Raw genomic sequence first — 16321 nt, 5'->3', positions numbered from 1 at the left:
TATAAGTATCAAAGATACACTTTGTTTAAAAAAAGAAAAAGAAGAGTCAGTGCTGTGACTTGCAGAGAAAGTTGTAACCTGTTCTAACAGGTAAGTATTGCCTTTACTTACTTTTTGCTTAACTTGTGACCTATAATCACAGGTCATACAAGTCAAGTACTGTTTCTTTCTTTTTTTGATTAAAGTTTAAAAGGCAAGGAACTGGGATAGGCACAGAAAGTCACTTGACCACTTTGGAAAGAGAAGAAGAGATAAGATACCTATCTTATCAGCACCCCTATTTTCCCTTGGACCACCCAGTCTTGAATTTCATTTTAGTACTACTAGATTTAATACCCTCTTTTTCCTTCAGGCACCCCACTTCAAAAAAATCAGAAAAAAACAGAAAAAGAGTTCTTTTTTACTCACTTCTTCCATACTTTCTCTCTCTAGTCTCTGTCCTCTATCTAGTTTCTCTCTCCTCATTCGGACTATTTTCGCTTGAAATTGGCCCGCGACTTCAACACGAAAGTTGAAGTACTTGATTAGTAGAGCACACCCGTATCAGTTTCAGCAGCAGACAATGACTTTTAGCACAGTTTCAGGAGCAATCTCAGTTGTCGCTTACGTGCCATCATCCGATCAAAACCTTTCCGTCATCCGATTTGAGATCCGAGACAGGCGTTGTATTCCTTTCGACATGACAAACAAATCGGACGGTTGATTTCAGTTTTCATCATCAATCTCTATGACTCCACCATTTATTCCGTTTTTTGATGGGAACGACGAAAGCTATTGGAATGGCCGCACTCACTTTCGCTATTATGAGGATACATGTTTACGTTGGATTGATGCTCTAGACGCATATCATGAGTACAATGGCCATGATCACCGACAGACTATCTACTGAGCTAAAGAAACTGTGTGACGACAAGCCCGATGCTCATGGAGCCACATTGAAACGAATCGTCGTAGAAGACGTGAGCAGCCAATCTGTCGTTGGGAGGATGTTCATGATGCGTTTATGAATATTTATGCGCTCGACTATTTAAATCAACAGAGATTGAATCGTGAGCGAGAATATACAGTGTTGTGTAATGTTGAAAGTAAAGTCGAAGCCCTCCTTGAACGACTAAAAGAAGACCGTTATTATATATGCGAAGCTAAAATTATAGCTGAAACTTCAGTGCGTTGTATACGTGAGTCAAATTTGCAAAGCCAGCTTCACACTTCTAAGGCAGATATTGTGACAGATCCACGTGAGGCTTTTCCCTTGACAGAGTTGATCGAGCATCGTCCTGAGTCAGAGCCGAGTGACATGACTGTTGAGCCATTACCTGAGACAAATGATCGAAAGCATATTGTTGAGGATTGCCCTATCCCTGAGCCGATTGAGCGGATTATCAAGCCTGTTGAGTTTGTTGTTGATCCTATGCCAGATACGATTCTAGCAGATGACTTTGTTATTGGTTCCATTGAGCTTGATGAGATACCAGCGCGTATTGATCTTTTGAATGATGGTCATAGCTTGATACTGCCTCTTGCTATCATGCCGATCCAGGACGAGTACATTGCCATTTTCCCCGCTACATTACTTGTCAGGAGAGGTTTGCGCATTTATAGTTCTACATGGGCGATTTCTTCCCTTTCATCAAATTTCCCTTCATGGTCCTGCATCAATTTGGTATCAAAGCAAAAGATCCAAGAGTTCTAGCGATTTTTTCCAAGTTTTCTCAATCCAAAGATTCTCGTGTTTCGCCGAAAATCTGCAAAGAAAATCTGCGAAGAAGGTGTTTTTCGTGCAACTGAATTGACTCACCCAGTCAACTCGGTTGTCTTCAACCTCTTGAAACCCTGACCTTCATCTCTTTAACCCAATACCCAACCTAACCCTTACTTCATCTCCCAGCCACCACCCTTGTTGTTCAAACCCATAATCCAAACCCATCTCAACTTAACACCCTTCACAAACCTGATTTTCAGCCACTTGAACAATCCCCAACAATCAGTCCCTACAAAACCCCATCTTCGTAAACAAAACCAGTTTAAACCCCTGTTGTTCCACATAGAAAACTACTATAGAAATACCCTTCAATTTGCATCAAGACCATCAGCCCCAATTCCTATTGGATTGCTACCTCTCTGAGTTAATCGTATCCTCTGCCAAAGCCCATGCCCCACTGCTGCTATTTTCCGTCGGAGTTAATTCTCGGGTTTCCTTTCCGGAAGATATTTATTTCTTAAAGTGGGTTGCCTTAGCCCCTAAGTTTCTTCATATGCTGATTCGTGTCAATAAAATAGAAGGGTGAATAAGGTACGTTACTTGTTACGTGGTTGTGAAGGAGGAAAGACAAGGTTGTCCATCCTTATCTCCTTACTTTTTGGTAGTAGGTTATAGGTAATGGTTACCTAAGGTAGCAGGTTACCAAAAGATAGCAGGTTATCTAATAAAATAACAAGCAAAGGTTATAAAAGGAAATAGAGGGTTTCCTCCTCTTATATGATTCTGTGAGATAGAGATGCCGGTGGAGCGAGGATGGCGGCGCGGGAAGCTCCGGCAAGGAGGGGTAGCACACGGTCCTTTTTTTTCTTTTTTTTTGTCGTTGGAATCTGCTGGATTTGGAAAGGGCTGCTGAAATTTTATGGGATGAGGGTTAAATTGTATAGGTAAGAGGAGGAAAGGGGTTTGCTGTTGGAGGTGAGGTGGGGGACTGATAAAAGGGGTTGTAAATTGGTTATGGGTTTTGTTTATTTTGGGTTTAGGGTTTCGACAGAGGAGGGTGGTGGTGAAGTCCCGTGAAAATAACAAAATACAGGGAAGGTGAGGTTCAAGGTATGGGTTTTAAGGGGATCTGCAGGTGGCTTGTGGCTGGGTGACGAAATTTTGGGCTGCAACTTGCAACTTCAAGGGGCTGTTTGGGGGGATGTTTCTGCAGGTTTTTAAAGGGGCTGATGGAGACGAATTTCTGGGCAAATTAGGGACTGGTGGGGCTGGTTTTAAGTGGTTTATGGCAGCAGATTTCGTGGGTGTTTCTGGACAGATTTCGGGGAAGCTTCTAAGCTTGTTTCATGGACTTCGGTACTGCGCTCGGATCTTGATCACGGTTGTTGATTGTCTTCGGAGACTTAGATCCTTCGCTGGAAGAAATTGTCGAAAATTCTTGGATCTTTGGCTTTGATACCAAATTGATGTAGGACCGTGAAGAGAAATTGAGGAAAGGGGAAGAAGAGACAAAAATAACCTGAAGAAGAGACGAATTTAGGGAGAAGTAGAAGAAGAAGAGAAGAATAAACGAATTTAGGGAGAGGAGAAGAAATCAGAAGAGGGAAGAAGAAAACCAGAATTAGAGAGAGAAGAATCTTTATTCAATATCAATCAAAAAAAAATCTCTACTACATAAGGCCTATATATAGGCAATTAGAAGTCCTTAAAATAAGGAAACTGCCTAATTTAAGAATCCCTAAAAAGTAAATATTGAAATAAAATTCCTAGAAACTAAAATAACATGGAAAATAAATTCTAAACTAAATAACATGGAAATATAAATCCTAATGGGCAAATATGCCACTTATTGGCCTATTATCTGCATCACAAACTCACTTCCAGATTCATCGGGCAGGTCGGAATCACAATCGGAACTGGAATCTCCCTCCTCCAGTTCCTTCTGAACATGCACCCATCTAACATACCCATCCAAAGAAGACTGAATGGAGATCTCCTTACCCACCACCCCAGCAGATAAAATCTGAATCCTAGCGATGGAATACCCATTACCAGCTAAGCAAGATGCATCAATCTCTACTACTCTCTCAATTTTCACCTCAATTCTCCTAAAATTTTCTTCACACCACGCCTCAGGCGGAATTCCTTCAATACTCCACCAATGGCAACTCCCCACTTTAGGAAATTTCTTATCCCACAATAAAAGCTCTAAGAATGGGGAATTAATAGCAGATTTCCATGAATCCATAAGATGTGATCTATTGAATCCTAGCAAGGGCGTAATTAAAATCTATAAACCAGCACGTCACAGTGAAGACTACTTTTCCGGATAAGCCAAATCTCCAAAGCCTTCAGATTTCTAGACCATCCTGGTTTAATCCTTCCCCAAATGCTAAGGTCAGCGTTGCTAATGGATTTTAGAGGTATCACCTCCAAATTAAAAACCGCTCCATCAGAAGTTGCCAGACTAATCTTCCCAGATTTCAATCTCGAGTGATTTTCCTCCAATCTATCAGGAACAGAGTTACCTGATCTTGCCTGCTAAGGGAAATTGAAATATGGGCTTGACCATATCTTTTTGCATCCCCAACAAACCGATCTTTTTTTTAAATTTTTAAACCCACAGCGAGAACATCTCCAGTCACCTAAACCACCCTCTTTATGTCTCTGAATCACCCTTTCAATTCTATTAGCCCTCTTTCCTCTGGAAATAAACCACCCATTTTCAGACCCAGAATTCCTAACATTGAGAATTCCAGACGGCCCGACTGATTCGACAAAAGGTCTTCCTATCGGAACCAGATTAGCTCCAGTTTCTAGACACCGATTGCCACCGAAATTTTAGTTATCTGCCAGATCCCTTCTTCTCGGAACCTGACCACCGCCTAGCAGAACCAGATTAGCACCACTAGCCACCCACACCGGAACCAGATTATCTGCCAGATCCCTTCTTCCCGGAACCCCAAGGCTTTTGAAAGATTGACTGTTCGAGAAAAAGAAAAAAACAGCAGATCTCTTTTAAGTAGGCAGTGTTCTTATCTCTCTCTTTTAGCGATTTGGTTCTCGCCTCTGTCTTCACTTAAGTCTTCTTACAAGATATTGTGATCATGTTGATCTTGTAAGTGAATTCTGTCCGAATACTCATCAGAAGAGAGCGGTCTCTCTTCATTTAGGTACTAAAGCCTATAGAGGCTTCCTAGGATAGAGACTTTTCTCTAATCACTTTTACCAAAGACCTCCATTGTCTAGACTTTTAATTTGGATTTGACAAACCTGAGTTTATGCCCAGGTTGAGCATGTCCCCCATCATACAACCATGACCTGAGGTTATCAATCATGGAAGGCTCTTCAAGCCAAGCTAATTCGAAATGGAAGGCGAAGGGCCTCAGGAGCACTAGATATGGTCGAGAAAAAGAGGCATAAGATTGCACACCATTTTGGAAGGGCGGTTTGGATGATTCTCAGGAACGTAGCATCCCACTAGGGACCGATGAAGAATTTATCAATTAGACTTTTGCTATTATTCCTTTGCCAAATATATCACTCTGATTCAAGGAAGATTGACGTGACAGACCACTTTCTTCGTTCAGTTACAACTGCGTTTCTAGATAGGTTTTATTTTATTTTTTTAGTTAGGATTTACTTCCATCTTATGGTATTTAGTATCCTAGATGTAGGGGCTGTGTATGTCACGCCTCAAGACCCGAGCGTTAACCTAAATTCCCGAGCGGGACACTTCGCACACTTCAAATATATGGTTCAGGGTACACAAATAATCCACAAATATACAAAAGTTTTGATTCATCCACTCATTCAATCTTTGTATATAAAAAAACTCTTACTGAGAGATATGCTACACAAACCTTTTCAAAAAAAAAGAAGACGACAAACTGTACAAATGTACATTTTTTTTGAAAGATAACTGTACAAATTTACATTGCAACACATTTATCCATCTTCCACCACTATTTGCTCTTATACTCTATTGAAGTTGTCTGCACCACCTCACCTAAGATCAGTCTCACCTTTCTTGATTCATCTTTGCACTCGCTACCTCTACTCCTGAAGTAGGAGCGGTTTGATTCTCTCTTTCCATCACATAGGTAGAATATACTGATATGTTTTTTTTCCTGAATGCCGAGTAAACAATAAGTTTTGCTCCACTATGTTTTTAATGGTTTTTTGCTCCATTATGTTTTTTTAATGGTTTTTGCTCCACTATGTGATGTCATTTACATAGTATACTGTCTGGCTGTCATCCTAGGACTTATGGTGCATGTTCTGATCTTTACATCTGCAGGTGAGGGTGGCCTTACTCCTATATGTATTGGCTCCTTGGACTTAGCATCAGCCTCAGCTAAACGAGTCCATAGTTAGAACTGTCTAATGGTGTTTTCTAGATGTTATCTTAATTCGCGACATTCTTCCTATCGTGTCCTGTAAACATAAGTATTGTTCTTTCTCTCCCTTCGAGTCTCGAAATTATCTTCATTGCTTACTACTCCCCCCGGGGTCTCAAACATCTACAAAAGCAAATAAAGGAATAAAGTGAGCTAGACAACTCAGTAAGTAATAATACACTAAAACTCAAAAAGTTTGTGGTGAGTTAACATGTAAGATTCTTCGTTGTGACAAGGTGATCACTCCACTAGGTTCTAGGAATTTACCACATATGGGATTTTATATAAGATTCAAGTTCCATGGTTCAAACAAGATATAGAGATGAGTTGGGATAAAAAATATTTCAGTGTTTAAAAGTTTCGTGAAGTCGCACGTGTTTTGTTTAAGAGAACCACACAATCATACATCTAGTATTAATGTGAATTCATGGGTCAAAAGAATAAAGTCCTTTAAATTGTGAGTTGAAATGTTTAAAAGCTTTATGTCTTTTAATTAGGCGGTGCTTGATACCATGCGCACAACTGCAGTCCATGCAAGCAAGATTTCTAAACTAGGATTCCCACTATCAAGGTCAAAACACCCCTGGGTTCAAGGAAGAGAATACTCAGCCACGACCCTCACGATCAAGGTCAAAAGACCTCTACGGTCGAAGAAGAGCGGTGTCACACTCGCGCTTAGGTGACACATGCACAGGAGGCCAAAACCTCCAAAAGCGAGGTATGATCCCGTAGAGTCGGGATCTAAGCACAAGACAATATCATTCTTGTCACTCTCTTCATTATTAAGATTGCTAGATCAAAGGTCCTGTCAGAGTGTCAGAATGAGTGATACAATAATCTCGCAACAGGAACTCTGATATCCCAGGCATGATGGGTTAATAAGACCCTTTATATTTCAAGCAGGTCATGGCATTATGACCCCTGAATATACAAACAAGTAAGAGAATAAGACCAAGGCACATGCTCCAGTGTCCAAAAACATGAACACAATTTTACCTTTAAAAAAAAAAAAAAACATGAACACAATTATGTTTTCCACTTCCAAGATATTGTGCATTAGGTTTTCATCTTTTCATTTTTTGAGAACCATAAAAATGCACAATCATACCAATGCATAACCAACCGGCTTGGCACGACCAAGACAACATGACCATCGAATCCTTCTCACACCCGGCATCCTTCTCACACCAGGCGTTCGACTTGCCAACATGCGTCCATATCACTATCCTCATTACCACATGAGGATAGTGCGATATTCTGGCTGCCGGAATTGTTCGGCCTAGTGTGAGCCCATATTCATCTCCTGTGCTGCTAGTCTGAATGGTGGCTTTGTTTCGATTACCGACCCTCAATCATGATTTATGAAACTATGAAAGATAAGTAACCCATCCTTTGATGGATGAATTATTGGATGAGTTGCATGGATCTCGTTTTTATCCAAGTTTTACAGTCTGATTGTCATCAAATACTTATACATGAAAATGATATATCCAAGACTGTTTTTAGGACACACGATGGGCATTATGAATTTTTGGTTATGCTGTTTTGTCTCACCAATGCCCCTTATGTTCCAAAGCTTAATGAATGTGGTGTTTTGGCCACCTTTGCAAATAATTGCAGTATTAGTGTTTTTCGATGGTATTTTGGTTTATAGCAAGTCATGGGAAGAGTGCTTGGATCATTTGAAAAAATTACCCTCTCCACACTAAGGATTCACACGCTGTTTTCCAAGCTCTCTAAATGGCGGTTCGGACAACAAGAGGTGGACTATCATGGATATATTATATCCAAAGAGGGTGTTGCCGTTGATTCGACCAAAGGTTGTTTTCATGTTGGATTGATCCAGGCCGGACCCTCCCAAAGCAAGGTTTTAAATTTCGACTGAAATCCGAAATTTCAGTTTTCAGTCTATACCGAAATCAAAATTGGGTAAAACCCGCAAGGTTACTTTATTTCGACCGAAATTTCGGAAATTCAGTTGAAATTTCGTTTTCCTGAAATTTCGGTCCGAAATTTTAGGAAGATATGTTAAAATATTCATTATTTAATATTTCCCTGAAATTTAGGGCGAAATTGCCAAAATTTCTGTAATTTCGGCCGAAATTTCAGGGGGGATAAAATATTACTTTTTTAGATTTCGTCGGATTTCGAACAAAAGTTCAAAATTTCGGCAAAAAATCCGGTTTCAGCGAGGACTGAAACGCATTCCGAAACCGAAATTTAAAACCTTGTCCCAAAGCTCTTAGGCTGTGCTTGGATGCGCAGCATAGACTCATATAGAGTAGTGGAATAAGTAGTCAAAAGGGAGGAGACAAGCACTGTATTTGCTTGGAATAACATCAGAGAATAGTGGTAAGTAGTGTTTGGTTGTGCGGCATAGCCTCAGGAGTAAGAATAACAATTCAAAAAAAAAAGGGGGAATAAGAAGTGGGTGTCATTACCAATATAGTGAGAGAAGGGAGAGAGGGAAGAGAGAGTGAAAAATACTATTCCTAAGATTTTTCAAGCAAAACTCCAATTTTTTTTTGTGGAGAATTTGGTTTGAAACCTATTAACAGGGGACAGGAATTCCACCTTAGCAAACATGTAATAATTACCTAGGAGACATGCCGAGGAGTCTACTGGGTGTTCAATGCAATATTGGCAACCAAACAAGGAACGGCATCCCAAATTCAACCAAAATTCCGTTGGCTGCCGAGATTTTGTTCAATCAATCACACTCGTGAAAATTGAGGAAACACTTAGAGATGTTTCTATCGGTACTGGTACCACAAAACCTATTTCTAGCAAATTCGATTTATTCCTTTTACAGCCTTGATAACTCGTAATTTTCAACATTACATCCTGCATGGTTTCAAGGAGATGCCCTTATGCCACTTGTTGCTTTAAGAACATCGAAGCTATCAGGCCCAGAGCACTTGGATGTTGAATTCTGGAAGTAGTACTTAGAAATTCTCATCATGCAACTGGAGACCATAGTTTTGTTCATTTAGAGAAGCCTCGGTTGTCCTTGACTGGCACCTATCAACTCCCTTCCCGAATTATTGCTATTTGTTTGGTTTGCTCCCTAATCTTTTTTATTATCTCTATTGCTGCACTTTTGAAATTTCTGGTCCCCCTAGTAGATTCTCTTTCGCTTCTGAATAGAAAGGTGTTACCCTATCATGTTTGTGGTAGAGTGAATTTGGCAAATAAGTTATGTTTTGGGTGTCATTTGAAGATTCTAGAAACCAAGAATTAAGAATTCCTACGGTGCTGGAAATGATGAAAAAACTCATTTCTGTATTGACACACTTGGCTCTGTTCACATGTTGCTTGAAAAAATGAATGAAAGAGGAACCCTCATGATTTGAGAGTGGCAGAGGTGTCAAAGTTGCTAGGTCCACAAAAAATGGCAAGTGGGGTGTTTCATTTCCTAAATCAATATTTTTGATGGATATTTGGAAAAAAAAAATCGGGTTGACTGCCTTGAAGGTGACTTTTCTCTAAAATCCGCTTGGAGTTCTGGAAGGCCACGTTTGGATACCTCATGCTTTTGTATTTGGATTTGGATTTGAGTTTTGGATACAAAATTCATCAATCATCCTCATGCTCATGTTGTACGAGAGGGAGGGAGCGAGGGACGTCTGGCTGCTGCTGCAGCAAGGTCGAGGAGCAGCGAGGGTGAGGGAAATTGCCACAAATATTGATTTCCAAATAATGTCTTTCTGAACAGATTTGAAAATCGATTTTTTTTTCACTGTTGTAGTTGATTTGGAAATCTAAGGATCTGATCCATTTCCAAATCTCTAACTGCAAATGTGAGAATCCAAATCTAAATCTTGTGGGTATCCGAACGTGGCCTAAGGGAAAAATGGGGCAGAGTTTGGTTGTTCGATATCATATGGTTTCATGGCCTTGGTCTTTGCCAAGCTCTTAAGGCATATAAACTATCCAAGGAAAGATAAATGCCATGAATAAACATATACGAATAGGTACTAACATCAACTCATCATGTATTCTTTTCAAAGATGAGCCAAAAATTATCTGCCATCTTGTCTTTAGCTATGCTTATTCTGCTTGGGTTTGGAAAGCTACCCTTTAAAGCACTAAGAAGGTCCGGCACTCTTACTTCTTAATTCTGAATCCGATTAGATTATCGAGAGCTACGCTGGTGAAAACCAGTTTTCAACTGCTATAGAATTGGCATTCTTGGCATTTTCTTCCTCAACAGCGTACATGGGGTTTCAGAATCTTAAAGTAAAACTAGACTCAATTCCCGTGCTTAGAAATATTCTTGTGGAAGTCCCTTAGGTTGAATTTTCTCAATTTTGAAGAGGTTGCAGATAATGACAACCTCATAATATTACAAGATCTTTGGCTGCAATTTGAATCCTTTTTGGAGTGAAATTAAGCTTAGCTCATGAAAACTTCCTTGTCTGAATTGGATTAATGGCAACCTTGATGCATCTTTTCTCTATTACAATGGTAAGGGTCTTGCCAAACCCAGCTTACCCACAGAACACACAAGAAAAGAACAGAAAGAAAAAGTATTGTAATTGTTTTCAATAAGCCCGCAGCATGCGCAACATAAACTAGTTTTTTTTAGTTGAGTTTTGAAGCAAATAACTTACATTAAGGTTTGCATTGAATATGGTGTTAATTCCTGTTCATGGTTAGTTTTATCAGAATTAATGGGATTCTTGTAAGCTTTTTTTCCTATTGGGTACTTCTGAAAGTCTATTTGTAAAATATGCCTTGTTCAATGTAGGAGAAATTTTAGAGCTAAATTGCAAATGAGCATTTGTGTCTGTCTCTATCCCTTCAAAGATATTTAATTTCATATTGATTTTTGGATGTTCTTATGATTTGATAAATACTAGGGTGACTGCTATCTTGGACATGTTTATTACATTTTTTTGTTGTTGATCATACCTCGAATTAATTTTCTTCAGGGAACTTTAAATGAACTATTTTGCTATTCTTGTGATACTACCATGCATTTCCCCAATGACGTTTAATTCACATCTATTATGTTGGCAGGAGCAAATCTTGAGCCCAGACATGATCTTCCCGAGCCCAGACAGGATCTTCCCGAGCCTATTTGCATCGTAAGTAAAAACTTTCCCCTTATGAGTAGGCATTTGATCCAACAATTTAAATGTCATCATTCTCCATTCCTGTTGCTGATTCTCATTTCTAATTCTTGGATGATCTATTGCCATTTTATTTTTTGTCATCCAAGTTCTTGATTTTTGACCATAGCTGAAATCATAGATGATAGTGGGATGAAGATCCTATTGCTATGGAAAAGTAGATTCTATTTTATTCAGTTTTATTCTGATGTAATTTGATGATTAATTTAATTCTGAATTTTTTTGAATGGCATAATTTATTTCTGAAGTTCCTTAACAGAATTAAACCATGTTTGGCTTCTGGTGAGTTAGCCTTGTGCTGAAATAAACATTGACCACCTCTAGAAGCATATTATCTCTACGGTTGTCACTCATCAGGGACACATTTAGTCCTTGGTGTATTGATTTCCCACCTTACCCGATTCTTGTGTGTGTTTTTTTTTTTCGAACAATAATGAACAAACTTTATTAAATTCGAAGGAGGAAATAAAATCTTATGACCGGGATGGTTATGCAGGAAAAGAAACAAGACAAAAAACTACACTAAAAACAGAAAATAAAAATTAATTACATAAAAAGTGAAGAAAAAAAAAATTCATCCGCTCTGCTTGCCCACCCACACTCCATCTTAGTCAGAGAATCTACCTCAGGCCGGATTACATATAGAGGATCTTACCTATATCTTGTTAGCTGCGAAAACTTTAAAAAAGAAACTGGTGAGCTTTCAAACAAGATGCTCTTATATCCTCGGGCAATAGAAGAAAATCATGGAGGATATAATTGATCGTTATACATCTCGATGTGCTTGATGGATTTAATAGCTGGCTTAAAAAATAAACTGGTGACCACTCAAACAAGAAGCTATTACACCCCTGGGTAATAGAAGAAAATGATCGTCATACAACTTGTTAGAAATGAGATTAGGCTTAGATGAGAGGAAGAAGAAGAGGAGTGAAGGATGGAGAGTCTCCACTAGGGAGCTCCCATGTAAAATGATGTATATATAAGGCCCAACTAGGGCAACCAAGTACAATGACTACAATACCCTCTCTCTAACAAGTAATGACTAAACTACCCCTAATACATGTTATTCAACACTCCACCTCAAGCTGGAGTGTATATACTATGAAGCTCTAGCTTGCTACTAGGCTACAAAGAACTACATCAAGAACTTAAAAAGTACAATACGCTCATACACATCTAGCTTGGTATAACACTCATCCTTAAGCTGGTGTGGTACATACATAATGAAAAGCATAAACAAAAGACAAAGGCCACCATGAACAGCATCGAGATCTTCGGCCATCAAAAAGAGCAGCTCCCCCTGAGGTAGCACGACGGCGAGAGCAGTCACAACCGGGTCTCCCCCTAAATGAGAACCCGACAATAAGTCTGAAACCATGAAAGATTGAACTAAGGCACCTCGACAGGGGAATAGCAACGATCCATCGAGCAAAAAAGAGGGCACACTAAAGGTGCGCACAACGAACATCTGCGAAGCAGCACAATGCCAAGTGAAGATGAAAACAACCGAAGTGGAAAACATCGGATACAAGGTCGATGGGAACACCGTCGCCTGGAGAGAGAGAAAGAAAAAGGATAACCAACCAACGATGAGGAAACCATAGTCTGGAGACTAGGTCGATGGCATGAACATCGTCGCCTGAAAAGATAAGAAGAAGAAAGGAAGAGGATAACCAACCAACGATGGGGAAATCATCGTCTGGTGACAAGGTTGACGGCATGAACATCGTCGCCTGAAGATAGGAAGAAAAGGAAGGAAAAGATAACCAACCAACGATGGGGACACCATCGTCTGGAGACAAGGTCGACGGCATGAACATCGTCGCCTGAAATAGAGCCGACCAACGATGGGGACACCATCGCCCGGAAAAGAGAGGTCGACGGGAAAAGTCCATCGCCTGTAAGAGAGCCGACCAATGATGGGAATGGAAACCATCGCCCGGAAAAGAGAGGATAAGGCATAAAGCCGAAAAGAGAGGATAAGACATGAAAGAGAAGACACATGACGAAGGAGACGAAGAACATAATCACCAGCAATACTCCCCCTTGGGGGAGACTACATGAGCCCGGACATGACAAGGCAAGGAGGACAATATCAAGACAACATGAAGAGATAAGGCAACACTCCCACAAGAAGACGATACTAAGACCCCCCTAAAGAAAAGACAACAATCCCTCAAGAAAAGACGACTAAGAAGACAAAAGCAAGGGGAAAAAAAGAACTCTCCCCCTAAAGAAAAGACACAAAGAACTACATGAGAACACTCCCCCTCAAGTTGAAGATCTAATACCTTCAACTTGCAACGAAACGAAGACAACTAAGGCACCACACCTCTCTCGGACATTCCATCGAACACTTGGTGTGCGCCTTGAAGAAGAAGACAAAGGAACGAATACAAACAAGGCATTCCACCTCTCTTAGACATTTTATCAAACACTTGGTGTGCACCTTTGAAGAACAACATAAAAGACATAAGAAGACATAGAAGACAACACTAGACAATGTAAAGGAAGAGATGACATCAACACAAAAGACATACAAAACAATGGAAAGAAAGAGATGAAAACACTAGACAACACTCCCCCTCAACTTGAAGCCAAGGGCCTTCAACTTGAAATGAAAGGAAGACGTCCAAGGCACCAAATCTCTTTCAGACATTTCACCGACCACTTCGTGTATTGGAGAAGTTAGTAAGTTAACATGGTATCAGAGCCAAAGGTCTCGAGTTCAAACCTCCCGGATAGTAAAAATCCACATGTGATGGTCAGCCCAAAGTGGGACCACATGTGCCACGTGTTTGCCAAGTGGGCCACACGTGCGGGAGAGTGTTAAAGTATAAAAGAATAAATAACGCCTTTCTCCATAGCTTAAGCTATTGGAGAAGTTGGTAAGTTAACACAACTATATGTGCTTGAAAGATTTAATAGCCGGCAGCACTCAAAGGATTGTATAGGGCAAGTGATGGCATGCATGACACTTGTTAGCATCACGTTTCTTTCATGTCCTTGGTTTTGTAAATAAGTTTCCAGTTTGTTCAGTTGAAGAAATGCGAAACAAAGAAGTAACCCTACACATTTGTTAGCATCATGTCTCTTTCATGTCATTGGTTTTGTAAATAAGTTTCCAGTTTGTTCAATTGAAGAATGTGAAACAAAGAAGTGACCTTACCCAAGAACTTTTTATTGAGGGAAATGACCATCATCCTCAATACCACATGAAATGGTGGTAGAGAACCGAATGATAATTGTGTTATCATTGTACAGAAAAGGTTGGGAATTCCATGAGGTTTTGGAATAGTCAATCCAAACACTTGCACAAGCAGATAGTGTGGCTTGGTAACTTAATTTGTGTTGAGCTAAGAAATGTATTTTTTAATGATGTTGAGCTAAGAAATTTTGCTTGTTAAATTATAGAAAAGTGGAGAAAAACATCTACTGCTTAGTTATTTACTTTCACCAAGTTTCATGGATTACAATGAGAAATTTTTGAATAATGAAAATCAAGAATGTGATGACACAAAGAACACCATATTAAAGGCTAGAGTTGTGTCATTGTATATAACATTGTGATGTCTTATCAAGAAGTCTGTTGTGTCTTAATGACATAAATGGCTTATCATGTTTGATGAGAAGTCTCAGGCAACAAGGGCAACCCATTCTAATAAGAACGTGGGAAAAATATCTGATCATTGGTTCCTTCTTTGATGTTTGTGTTTTTTAATATCTATATGAAGCAAATTTGGTATCTTTATGAGGACTATGGAATTTAACTAGGTTTGTATTAAAACTCATAATCGAAGCATGTTTAATGGGGCAATTATTCTGAAAATGGAGAGAAACCATTTGACTTCATGCATTGGATGACACTGCCAGAGTGGCTGCTCAATATGGCTACATCATGGAACACTTTGTGCATCATGGAGCTTCTAGTCTACTTTTTTCTACATTTTATGTTTTTACATAAAATATTTTGCTATTTGTGATTGTGTTTTTAAAGGAGAGGCATGAGGGGAGGCGTTCAACCCTCTTGTTAGGCATGGTGTAAGTCTCAAACTCTTAATGCGAGAAGTTTCTGATATTTTAAATAGAAATTAAGAAAAATACCAAATATTTGCCGCAAATTTTAAAAATAATTACTTCATTTCTAAGCAGAAATCATCATCTAACTATCATTCTACTAAGAAAATAAAGTATGAACCCTATCTGAAAAGACATTATAACAATATCAAAGAGTGAATACCATTCTAAAAAAACACAATATCAAAGAGTGAAACATGCCTTAGTGGCAATGAGTTTGCGAGTAGTTATCAACCAAGTGATACAACTTAGGAGATGTTTGGTAAAAATAATGCAACCCAAGTTTTTATTACTTTAGTACATTTGGGCAGAATTTTGTTTAGCAATAAGGAGTTGCATATTTAATTGCACACTTTGTTGGAATGACTTTGAGATTCTGCGATTCTCGCTCTGTAATAATCTTGAAAATAGTATCATGAGAATGTCTGTCCGAGAGTTTTTTAACCGCCGGTATACAAATCCCCCGTCGAGCCTGGATACCTTCACAAATCAGTGTGTGTGGTTCCAGCCTAGACTGGGTGGCTCCAACTTTCCTAGATTTGTTAGAAAGTGGATACTCAGCTCAGGAAGCTTTCTATACGACTGGAGTTTTTAACAGCTGTTGCCAGAGATCTTTGATCGTGATAAGTCAAGGGGGGAGTAGAGAGAGACCACCATGGCACCCCCAGATCTTTTCCTCGATCGTTAGGAACCAAGGAGGATCTGGACATGATGACAAGGTTTGACTTCAGAAATGGATCTGCTCGAGGAAGGCAGACTGTTCCAAACCAGAGTGTAAGTGATTGGAAGTGTATGAAGTGTAGCTACAACAACTATGGCACACGACGGGTCTGTAGAAAATGTTTGGGGCCGAAGTATAACAAAATACCTAAGGGGGCCCCCAAGGAGATCCTTACACCTAGAATAGATGAAAAAACCCCCGTGTTTACTATCCCAAGCTAATTGATCAATGATAGGAAGAAGACCCTAAAGAGTTGCCTGATATGTACTTTGAGAAACATGTT

At 39.5% G+C, this 16321-nt stretch overlaps 1 protein-coding gene across 2 annotated transcripts in view; it reads left to right on the top strand.

Moving 5' to 3' along the window:
* LOC143885097 (nuclear pore complex protein NUP1-like) overlaps nt 1–16321 on the top strand; it is a 63956-nt gene that overhangs the window by 21011 nt on the left and 26624 nt on the right. For both annotated transcript variants that reach the window (XM_077389086.1, XM_077389085.1), the window contains exon 2: nt 11125–11192. In XM_077389086.1, the coding sequence (XP_077245201.1) occupies nt 11125–11192 (68 nt within the window). The remainder of the gene's footprint in view (nt 1–11124; nt 11193–16321) is intronic.

The sequence above is a fragment of the Tasmannia lanceolata genome, unplaced genomic scaffold (assembly GCF_043159265.1).
Source record: "Tasmannia lanceolata isolate RefF3 unplaced genomic scaffold, GAP_Taslan_0.1 ptg000008l, whole genome shotgun sequence".
In the NCBI taxonomy this organism is placed as follows: Eukaryota; Viridiplantae; Streptophyta; class Magnoliopsida; order Canellales; family Winteraceae; genus Tasmannia; species Tasmannia lanceolata.
This window is presented reverse-complemented; position numbering and strand designations above follow the sequence as displayed.